The sequence below is a fragment of the Ambystoma mexicanum genome, chromosome 3q (assembly GCF_040938575.1).
Source record: "Ambystoma mexicanum isolate Mex_15411 chromosome 3q, UKY_AmexF1_1, whole genome shotgun sequence".
Lineage (NCBI taxonomy): Eukaryota > Metazoa > Chordata > Amphibia > Caudata > Ambystomatidae > Ambystoma > Ambystoma mexicanum.
Genome location: NC_090926.1, coordinates 663494390 through 663517476, shown reverse-complemented (window position 1 = coordinate 663517476; position 23087 = coordinate 663494390). Strand labels below are relative to the sequence as shown.

At 45.7% G+C, this 23087-nt stretch overlaps 1 protein-coding gene across 1 annotated transcript in view; it reads right to left on the bottom strand.

Moving 5' to 3' along the window:
- Window positions 1-9346: 9346 nt before the first annotated feature.
- Window positions 9347-23087, bottom strand: part of LOC138582861 (heparan sulfate glucosamine 3-O-sulfotransferase 3B1-like) — a 49887-nt gene continuing 36146 nt past the window's right edge. The window contains exon 2 of the mRNA XM_069654549.1: window positions 9347-14382. Coding sequence (XP_069510650.1) covers window positions 13764-14382 — 619 coding nt within the window. The 3' untranslated portion in view covers window positions 9347-13763. The remainder of the gene's footprint in view (window positions 14383-23087) is intronic.

Genomic DNA, 23087 nt, shown 5'->3' with positions numbered 1-23087 from the left:
GACTCGTGTCAGTCAGACACTGGGCCAATGTGCAAATGCACACAGGGAATGTTGGGAGTTGGGCGCTGAACAGCGTACCACATTAAATGGATGCACACAAAAATAAAAATGTCCAGCCATGGATTTTTCTTATCACAACGTGTGTATTATTTACAACAGCAAAAATGTGCCCACTCCCCCTCCCAGACTCCCCCAACAAACTCCCTGACCCCCCCCAACAAACTCCCTGACCCCCCCAACAAACTCCCAGTCCCCCCCAACAAACTCCCTGACCCCCAATCGACTCCACAAAATGCATCCCTTCACCCCCAACCTTGTGTCCCACTACCATTGTCCCCCCACACTACTACCGGGACTTCTTCCTGTCCAGAGGCGGCATTTCAGTGTGCCTTGCACTCCTACGTGTGTGGCGCACTGGGCTGGTGGGGACGGTTGAAGCTGGTGTGGAGGTAGTAGGTGATTCGCTGGCAGGTTCCACACCTCCTGCAAGCCGTGGCCGCTGCATATGAAGCAGCATTGAGGTCAGCACCTGTGTCACCGCCCCCAGACAGTCCCTCATTAGCCGAGCCGATGCATTGACAGCGGCTGTGTTTGCTTCGATGGCTGCTGTGGTCCCTGCAATTGCTGTGGCAATACCCCGCCTGGTTTCCTCCCCGTCTGCTATGTACTGGCGGAGTAGGTCTAACATGGCCTCCTGTTGGGCCTCCACCATCGACAATCGTGTCTCCAGGCTTCTGGAGGGGGCTGGAGTGGTGGGTTGTGCAGTCATGTGGATGACATTTTCGGGACTAGACTCCTCAGAGGTGGGTAGGTCACAGTCACGGAGGCAGGGATCAACTTCACTGCAGGTGGGTGACTGCAGGTGTTGGGGTGAGGGGGTGGGCACGGGGCGCGGGGTGGCCAGGCATGTCACCTCAGTGTCTCCCTCAGGCTCCACACTGGCATCAAGTTCTTCCCCAGTGGAGGCGGGTGCTTCCAGGGACTCCCCTTGGAGAGGTGTGGGTGTGGCCTGCTTGTCTCCAGCGGAGGTGGTGGTGGTGGTTGCCCTCTTACGGTGTGAGGTGGATGCCCTCGCAGTTGTCTCCTGGGATGCTTCTTCCTCATCAGTGCCTGGGGGGGTAGAAGAGATGCAGGGCATCAGTGATGGTGTGACATGGCAGTGGCGGTGCTGTTCATTATTCATTTGATCATGCTTTCATGTCTTACAGGTGTGTCACGCAGGGTATTCAGAGGGGGAATGTAAGCATTCACTGCATGGCAGGTGGCATGCCATTGATTTTGGGTTTGTGTGAAGTATCACATGGGCAAGCTCCAGGTGTGTTGGCTGTGTGATGGTTAAGGGATGGGCACTCAGCATACATTTCAGTGTGGCAGCGTTTGGCCCGCCATCTGTATTTGGGTATGGTCATGCATTGCCTTGCCTAGACTCTCTACCACTTCACTTGTGCTACTTCATGGTCTCCCCTACAGGGATCTGCAGGGTCACTCACCTCCTTCCCCGGTTGATGCCGCACCCGTCTCCATCTCGCATAATCCCTCGATGGACTCAGGATTGATGAATCTGCTGGCCGTCTCCTCCCAGGGCATCAATTTGGCAGGGGGGTGGGCATCCCCGCCTGTGGCCATGGCCTCCCTCCGATTGGTGGCCATGATATTGCGTACCCTCAACTGGAGGTCATCCCACCGCTTCCTGCAGTCCCTCACACTGCGCGGGGTGGGACCTACGGCTGATACCTTGCGGGCTACCTCCTGCCAGATTTGCCACTTTTGTTGCTGCACCTCCCGCTTCTTGTCGTGGGATTGTATTGTCTCTGCATGTGCAGCTAGATTGTCCACTAATATGGTGAGCTCTGCGTCTGAGTAACGCTGTTTACGCAGCCGGGGGGTGGTCTTCCTGGTAGCCTTTGATATCCTCTATGGATTTCCACTGTTCTCTCCGAGTATCGGCTGGTGGTTATGGAGGATGGCAATGGATTGTGTTTTTAAAGATGGCCGCCAGCCCATTTCCCGTTCCTGCGCGATTACTTAATTTCCGGGTCAGTTTTTTGGCGAACACGGTATTACCATGCCGGTATTACCATGCCGGTATTTAGGGGTTGGTATGAGGCGGTACCGCTATGGGCGGGTCCCGCGATGCCGGTATAAGGGAGTTGGAGGCCCTTTAGCGGCATGGCGGTATTGCCACTACCGGCATGGGGGGACACGCGTGCTCGCGCTCTCGTAATCACCCGCTATTAGCGGGTTCATACGAGCACGGGCCCGCTCATTCCGGCATGCCGGTAATGAACCCGGTTTTACCGGGCAACTCGTAATGAGGCCCATTGTGTTTTGTTTTGATTGAATGAGGTTTTCATGTGATCTTAAGGAACGCATCTCAAGTCAGTGTTCTCTTCAGAGCGGTTCTCGAAGACAGGCTTTGGACAGAAGTTGTAAAGGCTGATTTTATGATTGATTTGTTTGAAGGGAGTGTGAGAGGGCTATAAAGGAGGTAGCTTAGTGTTGTCAGTTTTGGGAAAGGCAGTGGGCACAGAGATCAATCCACACTAACGAAGAGAATACAATGTAAAAAAGGTGAATTGTCAGATGTAAAAAATGTGATTAAGATGTGTTTTATAAAATGTTATTTTGCGAAAACAAAAGATCTTTGAGTATTGGTTTGAGAACTGTCATGCTCGATTCACACTGCTTATTTGCATATTATAAACTGATGGTGTGTTAACTTTGTTATTCTTATATTTATACAAAAAAGAATTCAGTAGGATTGAGCAGTGATGCACCATAAACTAAAGGTGAGTTTTTCTTTTTTTTCATTAGTTCCTGGGAAGGGCCGCTAGCCTTTCAGGATGCTCAGAATGCAGGCTGTATTCTCTGGAATATGCCGGTGTTATCAGTAGCTTCAGTGCTGCTGGCCAGCGCCCTCTCCCCTGAGCATCCTTTCTTGTCCTCACTCCCCTCTCACCTTTTGGTACCCGTGTAGTTTCCGATGCGGGTTCTAAGGGTATTTAATAACAAAATAAATATGACCTTCCAGTGTGGCACTGTGCTGTACCTTCTGAGGTCAGTTTCCCTGTTGATGACGTCAAGGTCATCCACAGAGGAAACGGATTTCAGGAACTAGGGTGTATCCTAAACCCATAGCACCTCTGTAGGAAATTACACAGATGCTAATGGCAAAATGTTCAGCTGTAGCAGGCCACGACTCTCTGTAATGGTATCACTGCCTGTGTTAAGAGACTGTCATTTCATTTGGGCCTTTGACTTGGGCGATGGGATGTTACTGATAGTTAGCCTGTTGCTCAAGTTCTTAATGTAAAACCAACCTCTCTCCAGTTTAGATCTTTCTTAAACTTTAGGGTGGTTCTGAAAAGAGCCCTTTTGGGGAGGAAATGGGAGGGAGTGGTTGGCAGAAAGATAGGTGGAAAGTAGCTTTTTTTTTAAAATACGGTTCTGTTTTGGTGGGGTGTTGCCTTTTTTTTAATTAAAAGTCAGATAAAAACAAACCTGAAAAGGGGAGTAAAGAAACTCTCAAAAAACAAAATAACTACTGGCAATTTCCACTAATGCTCCACCCAGGCATTGCCTCAAAACTGATTGCATTAAGTGCTATCACCAGATAGCACTTCCTGCAGGTGAAAACACCACGTTCTGGAGACGCGCGTTGTCATGGAGGTTCCAATGCCGGGGCAGCAGAGGAGACAATCCCATCAATGGCACCAGATGAAGTTGACTGGAGCAGTCCTGATGATGACGCATTTGGTGGTGGTTCTGCTCCCTCTGCAGCCTGTGGCTTTGCAGGTTCGGCAGTGTGTTGCATAGCATTGCAACCAAAGCAGATTGCCTGTTGCCAGAACCTGCTTCTGAAACATTTGTCCACTTGTCACCATTGTAATAAATTAGGTGGTTGGTGAACACTGTGATGCCCAAGCAACTGTAGAGAATAATCTCCTGCGTACCTCGCCACAAAATGTGCACTGTCCCTTTTCAATGTCAGAAAGTGGAGTGACTTTAGGGACCTTGAAGTACTGCCAGCACAGGGAAGGGGTAAAACTCCTGGGGCAGTATTAACCATCCGACATCCTCTTCCTGCACATCTTCTGGGTCTTCAGGGACAGTGACACGGTCGATCTCTTCGCTGGAGGGTGCCTCAGGATGTTGTATCTCCATCTCCAGAAAGAAAATAAAAATAAAAAAGATCAAAAAATCCTTAAAAAGGAAATAAACAAAAGCTAATATGAAACAAACCAACAGAAAATTAAAACAAAGTCAGAACACACAGGGAAATGGTTTGTGTAAGAAATAGTGCTATTTGGGCAAATAGTCAACGAAAATTTCGACTGTCCTATCTGAATTTGTCTCCTAAGCAATTAGAAAGTGTAAGGTTTTCTGGAGTATAAATAGGTATGTGATTCGTGATCTGCATATCTATTAACCAATCAGCTCTCGAAATTCATACCGTGCATGTGCCTTAAGGCCAATCCGTTTAAAATTGGTTACACCTGTGATTCGCAATTGAAAAGAAAGGAGTACATTTGCATACTCTTTACAGTATGGATTGTTGAATAGGTTACATGTCAATTTGGTTGTTGATTAGATTTGGTGTGTCAAATACTTATTTCTAAGAATTTTACATATATTTTGTTTATTATATGAATATTCTGACGAACCTCGATTTGAGAATAGAACGTTGAATTTTACTGCTGCACATATTGCGGTTCTAATTGCAAAGTGAAGCAGAACAGTGCCATTTCTTTCGGTTTTTATTCAACTTTTTCCAAAAAAGGAGTGCAATAATCTATTTTTTTTATAGTGTTTACATTCTCCCTTCACACCAAAATAAATGTAGCGGAAGATTAAGATACAGTTTTTATTTCATTGTGTGTATACTTGAATCTTTTGATTCGAGAATTTTGTAGCATTGTTGCTCAACCTACTCTTCCTTGTTTCGGTATCATCTGAAAAATTGGTAACATAAGTTTGCGATTTGTTTTGGGTGGGGGATAGAAATAAAGTAAACTTTGAAAACATGTTATCTGGTTCTCGATTAACATAGTTTCTTTATCTCTCTCTCCTTGTCAGTTAATTCTCAATCTCAATAATCAACATGTGATTGGAGATGAGTGACTAATGAAAAGAGGCGAGATTTTGAAATTTAAATGTATTTCAGTGTTTTCTGTGTTCTGAGAAGTATTTTTTGTTTCTGTATTGACTTCACGATCTAATAAACTACTGGGAAGAGAAAGAAGGCTACATTGGTATGAGATCTAGATTCTTGATTAACAGTTAATTGGAAATAAAAACCAGTAAGCAATGATTTCACATGTTTTGACTATGAGGATAATGTTCATGAATCTAGATCTCATATCAGCGCATCCCTCTACCGGATATGATATAATAGGTTATTTATAACACACTAAATACCAAGAGGTTTCTAAGCGCCGACCTGGGGATTAAACCTGTGGTGCTCTGTGTCATCTTGCTTCCAAGGCGAGCACATTGCCCCTGAGCTATCCTCCCGAGACCATCTCATCCCAGTACTTTCGTAGATCTTGATCTGACTATTATTTTAAGAAAAAAAGGTTCATATTTATATGTAGACCTTAAAATGGCTTTTGTGCTAATAATGTGTAAGGTATATTTTTTTCAGATGTGAAGTAGCAATGATTTAATGTTTTGTAAAGAGAATCTCATATCACCACATCATTTCCTCATTTTAGTACCACACTACCACCAATGTACTCTTCTTTATCGGCGCCTCACACTAGCCATGCCTCGCTAGTCATCTACACAGTCCCCAATCCCTACTTCACTCTTCCTCATCATATTTCCTAACTACCCCACCTCACTCTTGTCACAGTCCCCAATTACACAAGTTCAGTCTTCCTCATCACAGTCTCTCACTAACCCTACCGTGTTACAGTACACCATTACTAATCCAATCTAGTGGAAACAAAAAAGAATGAAATACCTGATGTTGCATAGCTCATAAACATGTATTTTTAACAAATGACATGACCTCAGGAATGTTATCAGAAACAAAAAGACAGAATTACAGGTTGTGTGAGGTAAAGCATAACAAAACCCTTGAGATTCAGTGAAAAAACATTACTTAAAGTGAAATTTAAGTGCCTATTTAATTCAACAAAACCCCTGAAATTCTGCAGGTGCTGCAAGTGACCCCGCCTTAACTATGATACCCATATTGCACTGTTGCTAAACACGCTGTAGATGTCAGGATGAGTGTGCATGAAAATATGGACTATCTTTTAAAATCACAAGGTGCAGGCAAAGTGCAATGTCAATTGAATTGGTTTAGAAGTCTTGAGTAGACATATGGCAATTCCCATTTGTAATCACCATTTGTTCGTATGTCACAATTTTGGCAAAAACGAGTTAAGCTTTGTGATTTACTAGTAACTGCCACATTATATATATATTTTCTGCTTCAGCTAATCGGGTGGAATTTAATAAGGTCTGCACCATGTTGCCCGGCCATGTGGCAATGTTATGCAGTTTTTACAAAATAGCATAATTGTTAGGAACAGGCAATTTATTCATATTCCTAATTTCACCCTCCACCTGTTTGCAAACTCTTATCTTAAATTTCGGGGCATGTTCAGCCAATAACCTAGTTTAACTGCCCATTACATTTCCCCAAGTTGCAGGTGGATGAATTTTATAACACCAAATTTGCCTGGAAATCATCTAAAAAAATTACACAGAAAATCCAATTTATGGTTGCTGAGAAAAATGCCTAAATGATAATAGCCCTTTTAAACAAAGGGAATCTTCTTATGTGCTTCCCTTCCTCACGCCATTTGCTTCTCGGAGCCAACCTGTAACCAGAGTATTTATTAGTCTCTTTGAGTTTGGAGTTTGCTGTTTGAAGTTGGAGTTTCAGCCTCCCTTAATTGTAGCCCTGGTTTTCACACATCCTTCTTACATTCTGGTTGCGCATCATTCAAAACAATTGGCCTGTATTTAACTGCCTTAGAGACAGCAAGTCTAAAGGACACTTGGTTTGCACACCTTTCAGGCAAGCCTCATTTTATTGTTGTAAACCACTGGGATGCAAGCCAGGCTTCCCATTGGGGGAGTTCTTTGTGACATTTGTCCTACAGCAAGCAAGTGGGCTTTTCTTTTCAAATGTTTTCCGGTATTTTCTATGTGAAACATAATCTACCTTACTATTTGTTAACACACTGGGCCTCATTACACGGAAGGCGGTAATGGTTAACGGCCACCGTTAATGGTAACGGTGACCGTTAACCATTACCGCCTTACTACGAGGTCCCTTAGCGGGTTGGTGCTTTAACGCCTGCTTTTTGCAGGCGTTAAAAACCAACCCGCTAAGGGACCTCGGAGCTAATTACGGCACCGCAAAATTGCGGTGCCGTAATTAGCGCCTTCCCCATTCCCATAGAGCCCTATGGGGCAGAAATGGGAATGGGGAAGGGCAATGGCGGAAGGGGGATTTACCGCCCCACCAACCTTGGAATGGGGCGGTAAATCCCCTTTCCGCCAAGGCGGTGCCGGTATTTTACCGGCATGAGCCATGGCGCTAATAGCGCCATGGCTCACCGCCTTCCGTGTAATGAGGCCCACTGTCTTTTTCCCCGACGTCTTTATGGTGGCAGGGGGACATTTTTCTCATGTCTTGCTTTAACTTGCAAACACACACGCAAAGCCTTTTTTGGGTCAATGTTTAAAAATCCTGTTTTTCATGTGAAAGGAACCTTTGAATTTCTTCTACTTGTATGAATTAAAATTCTGCTTTTCCTTTTGTAGTGACAGGTAAGCCTTTTCACATGTCCCTTCCCTGTGTTACTCGAAGAAACTACACAGTCTGCCTTAATAGGTCAATTTCTGGTGTAAATTGCTGGCAGGTCAGTTTCCCATTGGGCCCTTCAGTTCAGTTAGTTCGGGGCCTTTGATTATACCTCACATTTTGCACTGTCATAGAGAATGTACTAGTTAAAATGATTGTTCCACCTTTTGAGAATTGCTGTTGACTTTAAATAGCTTAGAGACATTGCGTTCATGCCACGTAGGCTGGCCATGCCCTTACGAAGAGCATCTAACATCTTTAAGGAAAAAGGAGGAAAGGCAGAACTTTGAAGCCTGTAACTTGGCTACTCTACTGCAACATGTGCCTATTCAGCTGGATACTTTTATTAACTTGCCACATACTTAAAGTGAGTATAAAGTTTGAACGATAACAACTAAATTATTTCCTGTTCCTCATATAGGTTGTAGGAGCTAGTTGTAGAACAATTTTCGCTTTAGATGTTAACACATTACAGATATAGGATTTCCCTCAATTAAGACATATTTAAAATTTTACGTGGCATAACACTAGGGCAATGTTGCCACTGTACCTTGCGGCTTGTTTGAAACCAGGGTGTACTTTGCTGGCAGAATCTAGAAGACTGACATCAACCAGTTATTTTGTTTGACCAAGAATTGGCTTAAGAGTTTGATGGTCAACTTGATGATTTGGGGGAAAAGCTACCAGAAGAGAATGTTGACAGCTATGTATGTTCATAAACACAGTCAAGTGGGTATGTTCTATTGCAGCGGTCTGCATCCATTAGCTCTTCAGATGTTTTGGACTACAACTACCATCAGTCCAAGCCAGCATAGACAATAGTGAAAGATCATGGAATTCCAAGTCCAAAACCTCTGGCGAGTCAGAGGTTGCCTAAAAACAAATAGGTTCCATAACATGACTGCCCCGGAGAGGACACGAGCAGTGGGTAAAACTCAATCACATATCTCTGCCTATAAGAGGGTCTGTGGGTATCAATGAGAAATCATACTGGACCATGCAAGGGTCCTTTGCTTGGGTGATTTAACTGTCTACGGAGCTGTTTTAACTTTCTACTGGATGATACACGAAGGTTTGTTGGGTGCTAAATAATGGCCCACTTTGTGATGTCCCACTGTTCTGGGCTTTTTAAGACTCTTTTAGGGGAAATGTGAGCATGTGCTGGGGCTATGTGAGGTACTGCTGGGGGTGTACAAGGATCTGTTGGGGTCTACATGAGGATGTCATGTGGGTATTTGATGCTGTTTTGGGAGCGGATCAGTGAACGACTAATGTATATGCTACAAACTATACCATGACATACCTACCATGACACGTGCATCCTTCTGTTTACATCTTTTAATCTCTCCATTGGTAATAATTCAACGGGGTCCATGTATGGAGCATTATACAGCATTACAAACTGAATGTCAACGTATATGTGTTTGTGCCTGTACACTTTTAAAAATCAGTCTTTAAAAGAACTGGACCATGGGCCTTTTTGAAACACTTGAGAGGATGAAATGACACAAAACCACGCTACAACTTTGTAAAATATATTTATTTGTTCATACAAACAAATAGTATGAATTATCAGAATTGCATTTCCCTAGAAACATCTTTCTCGGTGTAAAATTAATTTGTGTCGTACATACCACAAAATACTCGATGTACAGTTTTCATATATATATTTATGTATATATATCTTAGAAACTTGCTATTCTAATGTACCAGGTTACAGAGAACAAGTCGCTAATATGTACTTTAATACTTAGCTGACTAAAACTCAGCCATAATTGCATGTTACGCTGTGAGAATTCTAACCACACCTCAATGCCTTTTTTGGAGATTCAAAACAAAATTAGTAGAGTGCTGGATTTACCAGAAGAAATCCCGATGCATATTGTGCAGGAACTGCAGGGGCCTCCCCTTGATACCCTATGGGTAAGGAAAATGGGTGTAGAAACAGTGGGGGCAAAACATACACAAATGTGTAACGGACACTGGGTTGGCATAGCGACAGGCATGACTTAAATCAAGGATAAAGCTAATTTCTGCATTGAATAAAAAAAACTCCTGATACACTACCACATGTACATCAATGCGATAATAGCTGCAATCTATAGCACCTACAATGAAGTCCACTCATTGGTTGAAGATATGTTGACCAATAGTACAGTATGTGCTCTTCAGCTTTGCCCCCACGCATTATACCCTCAACCTCACACTCATTTGAAACCCAATCAGGAGTCTGGTATCAGAAACTATGCCAGCACTGAAATGTTCTAGATTGCTCCAGAAATGGAAGCAACTTCAGAAAGGTCTGGATGATTTCAGAAATGCCGTGCTCACCGACGCAGGATTAGCAATTTAGAATTGTAGCCAGCATTGTAGGAATCTACACACTTTAAGACATGTATCCAACAATTAGAATATTCCATTTCCTGAGGGATTTTCCCTGGGGATATCTCAGACTGAACTATATTCCAGTTTGCGGAAAAACATAATTCAACATGGCTGCTGTTAAATCCATTTGAGTACTGAACCTAGGTGGCCCTCCAATCCTTTTTATAAATAGATAAAAACTAGGATATTCATTTCAATGTATGCTGTGCCTTGGAGTTTTTAAGGGGGCATTGAAAGGGTCACACAGAGGACAAGAAACAAGAGTGTCTGGGATGATCTAGTGTAACCATGTGAGCAAGGGCCATCAGCCAGCGTCGGCCTTGAGACTTAGTGACTTGCATGTATTATGGTGATCTTAAGCCTTGGCAAACAATTGGCATCCGTGAACCCAAAACAATGTCAGCCACTCGGGATATGCCAGCATTTAATGGAACCCCCCCAGAGAACCATTCTAATGGCATGCAGATGGGCGCGAGCTGGAGGATTGCCAGGCAGAGTAGCCCTCAGAGGTGGCTTTGGCCAGGCAACCAAAAGCGAGCGTGTGAGGGACAAACCTGGAACAAGCCGAGCTTTTGGAAGCAGCAATGAAGAACATACATTCCTGGGCACAATCAAATGGCTAGTTGTTTGTACAGGTTTGAACGATGAGGGGGGTGGGCAATATTTGTTTTCCATCTCTGCTCAGTTTTGATGGGACTGATCGAACTAAATGTTAAGTTGTATTTTTTTTCCAATGGAATGCAATTTCTCTTCCAATTAAATCTATCCCCTTGGTTTTTTTTCTGAAATTTAAGGGGACACTTGTTTGCACTCCCGTGCAAAAGATCCCCACCACGAAATGTACTCTTTAGTAGCACGCAGTGGTAAAAAAAAAGTGTCTAAACAGGTGAAAATCGCATTAACACCTTCTGTTCCACTACGTGTTGTAATTGTGCCTCACGCAATTAATGACTGCAGGCGGCATTTACACGGGATTCCTAGTAATCCGCCTGCTTTTACATGGTGTAAAGAGCAAGTGGTTTCCATAGAAATCAATTGATTTAAAGCTTGAATAAAAATGTATGCTGGCGTTAAAAAAAACACGGTCTCGCTTTGAGGCAGAGCGAGAGAATACATCGCGGACATGATTAGTCCGTTCAGTGCCCGCACTTTGGCTCAAAACAAACGAAATTCCACTGGATTGGAAAAAAAGGTGTACAGACTGATGTTAATGTGAAACACTTGTTTTTACAACTTCTTTTACGATCCGGGGAGCTGCAGAACGACCACCCGATTAGCATGAAGATTAACAAACACATTAAGCGAGGATAACGGTAACAGTTTTACAGGTTTGTTCGCTGCACCTTTCAAGACTTTTATCAAAAAAGAAATTGCTGGTTTGGTTATTCTATTTTAAATTGGAAAAACTTGGAGGAGAGTTTGACATGCTTATGGGCTACTAGGGGGCCGTCAGACAGACTGGTGCACATGAACGGCGGAAGTAGGACTGGACATGTGACTGAATGTCCAGCCTTGTTGGCCACTAATAAACAGGGCTCTCGTCAACTGACCTACAGCCATCTTTTGATGGTGCAATGTCCACTCACCTCATGTTGGGGGTTTCGAGTCTAGGCGAGGAGAGATGAGGCTTGCATAGTTGCACTTTTTTTTTTTTTTTAAAGTAGGAATAAAAACGCTTGGAACGGTGCATGGATTGGGATGTTATTGTGATTTTCAACCGTATTAGCATAATTGAACTAAAAACATTTGATCTAAAACATTTGATCGAATTTTCTTTGACCTTTTTTTCAGTCAAATTGAGTTCATGATATCTATGGAGGTAGGTAAGGGTACAGTTTTGGTTGAGGGGAAGTGGGGGTGGGGGTTATGGGGGGGGGGGGGTCTCCCGCCACATTTTAGACCAAAAAAAAGGTCAAATAAATTCGATCAAATGTGATAAGGTCAAATGTTTTAGGTCAAATAGACCCAAACCATTTCAACTGCATGCCACATCAGGAAATACAGAAACGAGCTAATTAAATTCCCGCGTTACAGTCACAGCCATCCCTGTCATCTACTTTGCAAACAATGTATACTTTAAAGTCCCCCAGCGACATGAAGCAAGCTATGATTCCGCTTCAACTAAAATTGCCATTGTGTTAAGAATGTGCAAAAGGCAAGCAGGGCTGCTGAGAAATATTCCTTTATGCTATGTGGCTTGTTTCAGTAAATACTTGATCGCCCCATCTCCTATGCACACATAAAGGAGCACAACTAAAAGAGCCAAGGACATCAATGCAGGATCCAGTGCATCAGCCAACACTAGTGATGGCGTCCACTACAGAGAGCAATGCAGATAGCTCAGTGAGATAAGGAAAAAGTCATAGCACAGGGTTCTCCCACCAGAGGCTCTAGGCACTTAAAGCATGTAACAGGCCTACTTTTATCCAGTAGACTCAACCCATTAAAGGCTCAGTCTTCCCCTGTCAAGATTCAAGCTGTGGCCGACATGTTGCATGCAGATAGATCACTTCAGTTGGTGTAATAACCCACTGAGCCATTTTAGCAAATGTTACATATCAATGGTTTTAAGTTAAGTTGTGATTTCCAACGCTAGGGAAAAGAAGATGCAAACTAGTAAATAAAACGTGCTGTCCATTGGTGAGAGGTGCAGTTTTAATAAAACATAGCAAGTCACTTCTCAGTGCAGAGAAAGAACATTGTCGGCATGAAAAGAAAAACAAGTGGCATCAATCCTTCTTTAGATTTTACATCCAGACTGATGCTTCAGAAATCCTCTCAGCCAATGAGGAGGAGCCCTGAAAATCAGCGGGCTAGAGATGGAAATTTAAAGCAACAGGATTCAGTTTCTTTCCCAAGACATGGGCATACCACCCAACCTTGCTGCCCTCAAACAGGAGGTAGGAGGGTGGAGGGGAAAAGAGGAAGGCCTGTCCTGCAAATGTGAAGTGTAGGGGTACAGCATACTCTGGTCGGTCTAAGGCATATGAGGTAACGTGTGGGACATCCTTGGCGGCATAACATTCTGGCAAAGAACTGCGGTGCTACAAAAGGCCTTCTCGGTGTGACAGCGTCCCCGCTCAGCAGAAACACACAGACAATGAACATAGGAGAAGCATTGGGCGGCAGAGAGGCATTCCCATAGGAATCAAGCCAGCAGTAGAGCAAATGTCCGAATCCCACGCCTCCAGATGCTCCTGGTAGTGCTGAAATGAGGTTATCAGGAAGGCCAAATACCCGTAATTAAAAAAAAGTTACAAACAGAAAACAATTGTGCTTTTTTTCTTTGTAAATCGGTCCTTTGTCCAGGCATTTGGAAGCACCACCAGTTTCAAAACTGACGACGATGACGACACATTGGCGGAATGATAGCGAGTCATGGGTTAAAAACTCTGTGTGGTTAGGCAGCTCAGTGAATTAATTGCTTTAGAATTAAAAATAAATTATTATAAAATAGATTTCTGTACATTTTACAGACATATATATATGTATCTATATATATATATATATTTATATTTAAGTAATAACTTCACGTGGTAAAACGCTGCCAGTCTCAATCCCAGCCAAAGTTGTGCCCCGTCATTTGGTAAAACTTCAGATTGAAGGGCCGGTAGAACTCGCGCAGCCGCTGCACCACTTCCGGGTCAATGTTCGGGTGGGTTCTTCCCTTTGTTTTGCCCAGACAGTGTGGCTTGCTACTCCCTTCTGCCTTTTTAAGGCAAGGGAAGCCCTTGGTCTTGTTAAAATAGAAGTGTTTGTCTGTGATGATCCTCTTGAGGCCCAAAAAGTCTTGCACGCGTCCAAGTTCCCCAGACGGGTCCGTGATGAGCCGCTCCCCGCTCACAAAGAGGATCTGGCTCATGGGGAAGTACTGGAGCCAGTTCTCCAGGTGCTTGGCATAGATGCCAATCTGGATGGCACTCCACGAGGTGTCGATGAGGCCTGTAGTCCTGTTTTTAAAGGTCAGGTTCTCAAAGGTGGGGATGTCAGGCCTTTTGGACAATGTCTGGGTGTAGTCTGATATCGCCCTGGTCACCGGGTCCCGCACCACCACAATGAGCTTTGCATCCTTGGCCATGGCAGAGATCCGGGCCGGGGCCTCTTTTGTCACAAAGTAGCTTGGTGTCTTCTCCATAGTGATCTGTCCGTCTAAGGTCCTTGGCATGAGGTCTCTGGGGAAAAAATAGAACAAGAGTTGCATGTCAGATCATTAGAAATGTTCCACGTGTACTTCAAAAGCAATTAAAACACATTAAAAAATCTTTAACACATTGTTACCACATTATGATAGGATAGTTTATTTATATAGCGCCTATGCACAATGTGTATGAAAGCGCTTCACGGCAAGGGAGGGAACAAGGGAAAAATACAATGACATTCTTACAGGCCATGAACAACAAGAATGTGAAATTAACTATCGTACTCGGCCTGGCGACATTTCAGATAGAGCAAGTGCAAAGACACAGACAGATAGGAAGGAATGGGAAACAGAAAGGCGACTACCGTACTAGGCCTGATGACATTTCTGGTCTAGCCAGAGTTTTACAAGAGGAGAGGGAGAAGGGATGAGAAGGAGGGAGAGTAACAAAACAAGCGACTACTGTACTAGGCCTGATGACATTTCAGATAGTGCTGGAAGGGTGTGGGGGGAGGAGACAAACGTTGTTGCTATCATACTAGGTCAAGGGACAATTCTTATAGAATAAGTGCATAGAAAAGAAAGGGAGGGCGGGAGGGGAGAACATGGTTTTGTCACCAAATAACAATTTTTTATTGCACCCTAACTAAGTGGTGCTCATTTTATGAGACTCAGAAGAATGACATGCTGTGCTTACAGGTGCCTACAGTGGATGCATAAAACCACTGAGCGAGGCACATGTTGGAGGAATAATTCCTCCTTTCCTTTACTATCCAATCAGAGATTGCATTCCGTTTTTATCCAATCAGAGATTGCATTGGGTATGCACAATATTTAGTACACACATGAGCAGTCTTGGGGTGGGGGTGTTGGGTGTCAGCCACATGCTGGTTTGCCCAAACCCAACCTCTGATATAACCGCTTTTCAGAGGCCTCAGCCTGTCAGGAAATCTGCTAATGTTCCTACCAGCCAGTCTACCTGCGGCTGGGAATGGATGGGGGGTAGGGCGGGTGGAGTGACAGCTAAAACGAGGCCTGCACAAGGCTCTCGCGTTACCAAAGAGACGTCATGCTGCTCAAGCACAGGTACGTCCAAGGAGACTGGTGCTGCTCCGTGTTGTCTTGCTTCCAAGGTGAGCATGTTGCCCCTGAGCCCATGTCACAACATTTTCAGCAAAATTACTCCACTGTTTGAAGGAATACAAAAAATAGCACAGAATAGTATGTTGCATTTTAGTACATTGGGCCCTGCAAGAATGGCAGAGACAAGAGGAATATGCCAACAGAGACACCTGGAAGATTATAATCTACCATGAATATGCACGGAAGAGATTGCATTTGTATCAACAGAGAGGAAGTAGTGCATTCTATATTAGGGGCCAACAATCCAAGTGACACATATGAATGCAGGCAAGCATGCTAAGGGGGGATTTATTTATTTGATTTTTTGTTTAGCGCTGCCCCACCCAGAGAGTCTCGGGGCACCTCCTTACATGGTTCAAATATTGAAAAAGGTGGAAGTTGAAAATAAAGTTACAGAAAAAAGTTTTCCAGAAAGGATAGGGCGATTAGGAGGGAATGCACGCAGACATCCCAGTGTCATTACGGAGGCACTCAAGCCAGATCTGTTTTTTTAGGTTTGGGCTCAGAAGTGTTGTTCTAATGACAGACAGAGCAAATACTTTTGCTCGGGGTCATTTTAGATGGCAAATGTCTATGAAAACTCTTACAACTTCAATAGGCGTAAGTATTCCCTCATTTGGAATGTTTCTGAGATGGGATTCGCTGAACAGTGAACACAATGCAGTGTCTTTCTTGCAATCTGCTGCCCATTTTGCCAGTGGAAGGGAAAGCAGCCCATGGCTGATGGTTGACAACAATGTTTGTTTTGTTCTTTTTTTGCTTGAAGTGGGTGCCTGTTTCGCGTTTAGTATTTTAAGGATTGCTCTCACTTGTAATGGTGTGATGTTGTTGCTCGCCTGTAGTCATGCCGAGGGGTTCATTGGGTCATTTGAGGCTGCACCCCCACGCTACACTTTATACCCGTCTGCCAAAACGTGTTCTCCTTGACAATGTTTGTTTCTCTCTGCATTCTGCGTTATGGTGAAATCATAACTACAAGTAGCAAAGTGAAAAGAGAAAAAAAGCAGGCGTCGGCAAGAATGTACCCAATGGCAGGGGTCATGCCAGCATGGATGTAGAGATGGCTGTATTGGGTATGCCAGTCACCAGGTTTCCCCACAAAAAGAGCAAGTGATGCAGAGGGCACAATAGTGAGAAGGCCAGCGAAGGGGGCTGGAAGAGGGATGGGCAAAGCACCCACAAGGAAGGGTGAGAAGTGAGCTTAGTTGAAGACTGAGAGGACGGGAATAGACAACGAATGAGAGGACGAAGGTGAGAGAGCAGGGAATGCCGAGAGGAAGTGGAAAGGAGGCAGGAAGGAGGAGAGGGAGAGAGGAAGAAGGAGAGGGAGAGTGGAAGAATGTGAGAGCAGGAAGAGAAGTGTAACGGAGGCTGGAAGGGGGGGGAGTGGAAGAAGGTGGGAGCAAGGGGAAATGCCGAGAGGACGTGGAAAGGAGGCAGGAAGGAGGAGAGGGGGAGTGGAAGGAGTAGAGGGAGTAGAGGGGGAGTGGAAGGAGGAGAGGGACAGCGGAAGAAGAGAGAAGTGGAACAGAGGCAGGAAGGAGGAGAGGAAGAGAGCAAGAAGGTGGGAGCAAGGGGAGAGGTGGAGAGGAAGTGGAACAGAGGCAGGAAGGGGAGGGGGAGTGGAAGAAGGCGAGAGCAGGAGATAAGTGTAAAGGAGGCTGGGAGGAGGGAGGGAGAGTGGAGGAAGGTGAGTGCAGGGGAGAGAATTGGAACGGAGGCTGGAAGGAGGAGAGGGAGAGTGAAAGAAAGTGAGAGAGCAGGGAGAGAAGTGGAATGGAGGCTGGAAGGGGGGGGTTGGAGAGTGCAAGAAGGGGAAAGCAGGAGAGAGAAGTGGAATGGAGGCTGGAAGGGGGGGGTTGGAGAGTGCAAGAAGGGGAAAGCAGGAGAGAGAAGTGGAATGGAGGCTGGAAGGGCGGGGTTGGAGAGTGCAAGAAGGGGAAAGCAGGAGAGAGAAGTGGAACGGAGGCTGGAAGGAGGAGAGGGAGAGTGGAAGAAAGTGCGAGAGCAGGGAGAGAAGTGGAATGGAGGCTGGAAGGGCGGGGTTGGAGAGTGCAAGAAGGGGAAAGCAGGAGAGAGAAGTGGAACAGAGGCTGTAAAGGGGGTCGGGGGAGTGGGAATCGACTGTATTTCTGATGATTACATAGTTCCTGTGAATTGCTTCTGAGCCGCTTTCGGGCCCTTTTGGAAACAATCTTCAATGTACCCTTCTGAAATCCCGCAGGCTTCCGCCCAATGTTGCATTCTTCCCCCCGTTTCCACTTTCGGGCTTTGGTCTCCGGGTCCGTGCTGCATTGCCTACCTCCCCCCCCCCCACCCCCACCCCCCACGGGCGGGGAAAGGGCTTTGCTTCCCGCACTGATTTTCTCGGTATGGCTGCCAGCTTGTGCCCACGGCGGGCGGGCGAGCAATTGGCTTAGTCTAACGAGGGATTGGCCTACTTCTCTCGTTAGCCACTTAAAGGTATTAAAGGCCTTTGTCAAAGTAAGTAACTGGTTCGAAAACTGAATAAATTTAAATATGAGCTGGTGTGGCAGACAATAAAAAGTCCTCTGCTAAGTTCGCGCATGCATCGTCGCCGCCAAGCACTGATGCAGAGACGCAGCTCTGCAAACTGGGAGTGACAGGTGGAAGCCGGGAAATCCAAGCCCGGGATGTGTAATGCCATTTTGTGGCAGCTTTCTGTCTACGCAGATAATCTATTGACGCATCTCAAGTGAGGGGGGATCTTGAGGAGTTGATGCCGGCTGGGCGGGGGGGGGGGGAAGAGGGGGGGTGCAGCAGCCAGTGGCAGAAGAATAAGCAAGATAGGAGTTCAAGGTTTTAGGAGTACACAAAAGTGGGATTTCGGAATTAGAGGGAAAAAGAATGTTGGATCAGAAAAAAAGCTTAGCCCCAGGAGGGAAATCAGTCCTCTCCGTGCATGGTCTGTCATTTGCACTACGAAGTGGAAACAGTGCAAATGCCTCCCGCAAGTTATGCTGGGGGGAGGGGTAAGGGGGGGGACTCACAATGGATTTCTATGCAATCCGCCTGCTTTTCGCAGGTGATATTAACAGGTGGTGTACGAAGGAATCCATTGGTTTTACCCCAGAATGAACCTTTGCTGGGGTAAAAACCATGTGGTTTTTGAAGACAGAGCGGGGATGTATGGTACACACAGTAATTGCCTTCTCGCCCAAGCCCAGCCTCCATACACCACAAAAACGCCCCCGAGTTCAAAATGTGATGTTAAGGCAGGCTTAGCACAAGCACGCGCACAACGCAGCATTGTTTGCATTCTGCGGCCTTGGGAAATTTGGCCCCAAGAGTTTCGTACAAGGTGCAAATTGCATAGTTTTCCTTTTCACATAAACGAGGCCTAGAAGTACCATAAAGGAAAACCAGAATGGGAGAGGAGGACTACTCACAGCTGACATGAGACAAATAGATTGAGATGGTTTAAGTCAGTGGGGTCCTTGCGACTGGCCAAGTGTGGGACATGCAGTGTCTAATTGAGAGATGTTGGGAAGGGTATTTTTTTTTCTTCAAGCACCAAATAATTGGCAGTTTGCCTCTGCCACTGTAGCCATTCGCAAGGACATCGCAACCAGATGACTGTCACCGAGACCACCATTTTCGATCTGGGTTTTTCCTTTAAATTAGTGAACTCACGGAGTTGTCTCACTTTTTCACAATGGAGATCTAGTTTTTATTTTAAAGAAAGAAGGCCCAGAAAAGGAAACTTAGCATCATGTCACATGGTGTGGTGCTATGCCGCCATTCTGCTAGGCCCAGATGAAGATACATTGTATGCACGCCAATCACATGATGCTGTCTGCTCACTCTGCTAGGCCCTTATCTATGTCACGTGGTTTTATCTGGCCACTATTGGCCATATTGTTGGCCAATGTTGAATGATTGGGCTTTGAACCCAAAGTGAAGAGGGCGGATTTAGTTTTCGGCCCTTTGCCCCCAAGACTATCCGGATTCCACTCTGGCATGGAACAGGGAGCTGAACCATAAGTGGGGCCCTCCTGAGTGGGCCACAGGCCGCAGAACCTCCTATTGGACTTTGGTTTTCTGTAGAAGACCCCTCCCATGGTTGCCTAAGGATTACCACATCATAGATTCACGGTCATGATGCAGAGGAAGCGACGGGTGCCCTCTAGAGATGGGGGCATTTTTGCAAGAACCCATTTGCAAAACCATCTCAACTCAGACTGAGAGATGATGGTGGCTGCAGGAGGAAGGGCTCCAGACACCCTGGCCCATCGCCTCCTCAAAATGGCAACATTCCCAATTCTTCAGCCTCCAAGGAAATATTGCAGTGTCTCTGATTGGGATCAATGAAGGGTCCCCGACTATTTTTAGCTGAAATACACCTTTACGCATATTTCTTTTTTTTTAACCGATTTTACCACTTTTTTTATTGCAAAATGCAGGGAGAGGCCCCTGCGGCACCTTGATACCCTCAACCCTCCGCCCCCATTCTATACCTTACACCATCTCATCATCTTCATGTTTGGGTATAACAAAAAAGTGGGGAAAAAAAAGCATCAAAAAAATTATTCGGCAAAAGTGTAATGCTGTATAAGTGGGGAACAGCCATGAATGCTGGTCCATAGGAGACAGGGAAGCTCGACTGGCATCCCACATAGATACATTGCAGGGTGCAGGCAACACAGGGTGCTTACATACAGACTTCAGAGGCCAAGTGCAAACACTTATGAGAGTGATGGATGTGTCTGCACACTGATTGGACATCGTGCATAAGCCACAATGGCATCACTAATGGCCGCAGTCAATGTAATGAACAGAGAAAAGAACCGGGTGCTGAACTCGTGCACAACCTCGCTGAGCTGCTTTTTAGTTGCATGTGTCCAGAGAGTCAAGGCTGGATGTGTGAAGGACTGCTTTCACACCAATAGGGTACTATTGTGAGGGATAAAGTGGCAATGGCAAGGTATAGGAGGATGGTCGACAGTGGACAAGTCACAGCCATCAAGACCCCCGTCGGGTTTAAGCAGCCCTAACTCAATTCAATTTACCCGTAAAGCTGCCACAAGGTGCCAGGAACCCCATCAGACTACATAAACAGCAGGGTCAGCCGGCGCCATAACAACAAGGACTATGTTTGGACGTTTTAATGATGTTCTTTGGCTTGACATTAACCACTGGGCGCCAGGAATGCCAGGTCTCCCAAAGCATGAACCAGTCAAGGCAGAGCTCAAATAGCTCAAACTGTTCCGCGCTCTTGAAGCTACAGCCCGACATGCAGATCCTTCACTGGGGAAAGGACCTCCTTTCATTGTGGCCATGCAGGCCCTTCACAGGGGAATGGCTACCTTTCATTGTGGCCATGCAGGCCCTTCACAGGGAAATTACCTTATTTCATTGTGGCCATGCAGGCCCTTCACAGGGGAAAATACCTCCTTTCATTGTGGACATGCAGGCCCTTCACAGGGAAATTACCTCCTTTCATTGTGGCCATGCAGACCCTTCACAGGGGAAAATACATCCTTTCATTGTGGACATGCAGGCCCTTCACAGGGAAATTACCTCATTTCATTGTGGCCATGCAGGCCCTTCACAGGGGAAAATACCTCCTTTCATTGTGGACAGGCAGGCCCTTCACAGGGAAATTACCTCCTTTCCTTGTGGCCATGCAGACCCTTCACAGGGGAAATGACTTCCTTTCATTGTGGCCATGCAGGCCCTTCACAGGAATGTCTGGCTTTCATTGTGGCCATGCAGGCCTTTCACAGGGGAAAGTTCCTCCTTTCATTGTGGCCATGCAGGCCCTTCACAGGGGAAAATACCTCCTTTCATTGTGGCCATGCAGGGCAAGAAGCTCCATCTCTGGACACAGTTTTACTCCAGTTGCCCCACTTTATAAATGTGTCTTCCTCCCTAAAGTACGGAATTGGAATACTTCGCACATTCCAACCACAGAGCCATTTTAGAGTCTTAAGCAACTTTATTTGCACGCCCACAAATGAGCAAGTAAAATCGTATTCATGGATCTGACTGGGTAATCTCACGTCAGGGAAATGACCATGCAAAGCTTTCGATGTAACCACCACTCGAAGGAGGAGTACAGACACTTGCGCATAGGAATCACCAGGCAGAGGTAAGATTGCATGGTGGATTTAGGGGTGCGTGCACACAGTTGGGGTTCTGATAAAAGTTTGTAGTACACGTAAGCAGTGTAGCGGGGTGCAGGAATGGTTTACAGAGGTTTGCACGCAGATTTTCCAGAGTTTTACCAGAGTTGCGGAAATTTGTATGCATGTTGTCGGGGTGCCAGTAATAGTTACGGGGGACCCCAGGAAGTGTCCCCGAGGTGCAGGCCTGGTTGTGTGGGACCCACGCAATGTTTCAAGGGTGAATGTGTTAGTGCCCGGGCAGCACGCAAAGCTAGTTGTATCTGGCTCTTTTTGCTTTGCGTGGGGGCATGTCCATGAATACGTGGAGCGTGCAGAATAACTTCCGCACTCAGGGTTGCGCAGTGGCGTTCTCGGCGCACAGGCTTTGCGGGATCTCTGCGCACTTTTCCATGGTCTCCAAAGACCCTCAAGGGCAGTGCAGTGCTTCACAAGTACTGCAAATCATTCATTCATTAATTCTATCTACTGTCCCCTTATGAAATGACATGTTCTCGAACATTCAAGTGATCTGGGGCGCGGAGAGAAGAAGCAAAATTACCCAAACACCAGGATAGCCAGATGACAGCGACATTACTTTTCCACTCCTGTGCTTTTCTTCAACAATTGAATGGTTTGATTAGTTCAGTCAAAATGTCTAAATTAACCATTACAACTGCCAGAATGCATTGATTTGGGAAATTAAAGCTTATGTGCAGACAGTGATGTCCGATGAGATTCCAGTCTGTCTGGTGGCCCTAAACGGGTCAGTACACCTAGAAAGCCAATAGGGCTGGGAAAGAGCCATTGAAATGTCAAGAGTGTGCATGTGAAAGGCTGGCACGGCTAACGGCAGGGCCACATGTCAGGAAAGTCCAAGAGGGAGAAGACTCTTGCCATATCAACATCTTCCTACAAAACGTTACTATAATTGGCATGGTTCACAAACAGGTCTACCCTGCAGCAGCAAGCTTGGTTTAGTGTTCTGTTAGTACTTCCTGCCTGTCCCCCTGTTGTGCCTTCTCCCCCGAGTGGGGCAGGCAGGGCGAGCTGTCAAGGGTTTAAAGGAGCAGCCTAGAGCCCCGTGGCTTCCTTTGAACTACTGAGGCCTACCTGCATTTTGGGAACGGGTGCCACCAGGCCTCAAAAATCCCCTAGCAGCTGATCTTTGTAGTGTGTTATTCCTTCCTGACATCAAAGGAAGTGCGCAGCGATTTTCCGTTGACGGAGTAGATGTAAAGGGAAGATATTCTTCACACGTGGGCCTTAGAAGTGGCTCCAAATAGGCCTCAGTGAAAAGCAGGCCTCGAGTAGGATTCCGTTAGGCCTCGAGTAATTAGTAGTCAAAAAAGGGCCCCCTTAGATGTAATTCTCAAGTAGGCCTCAGTCATCCATAGGCCTCAATTAGTCCTTAAGTGTGCCTCACGGAGGCCTGGGTCTCAAAGGGGCTTCAGAGCCGCTTCCCTCCCCG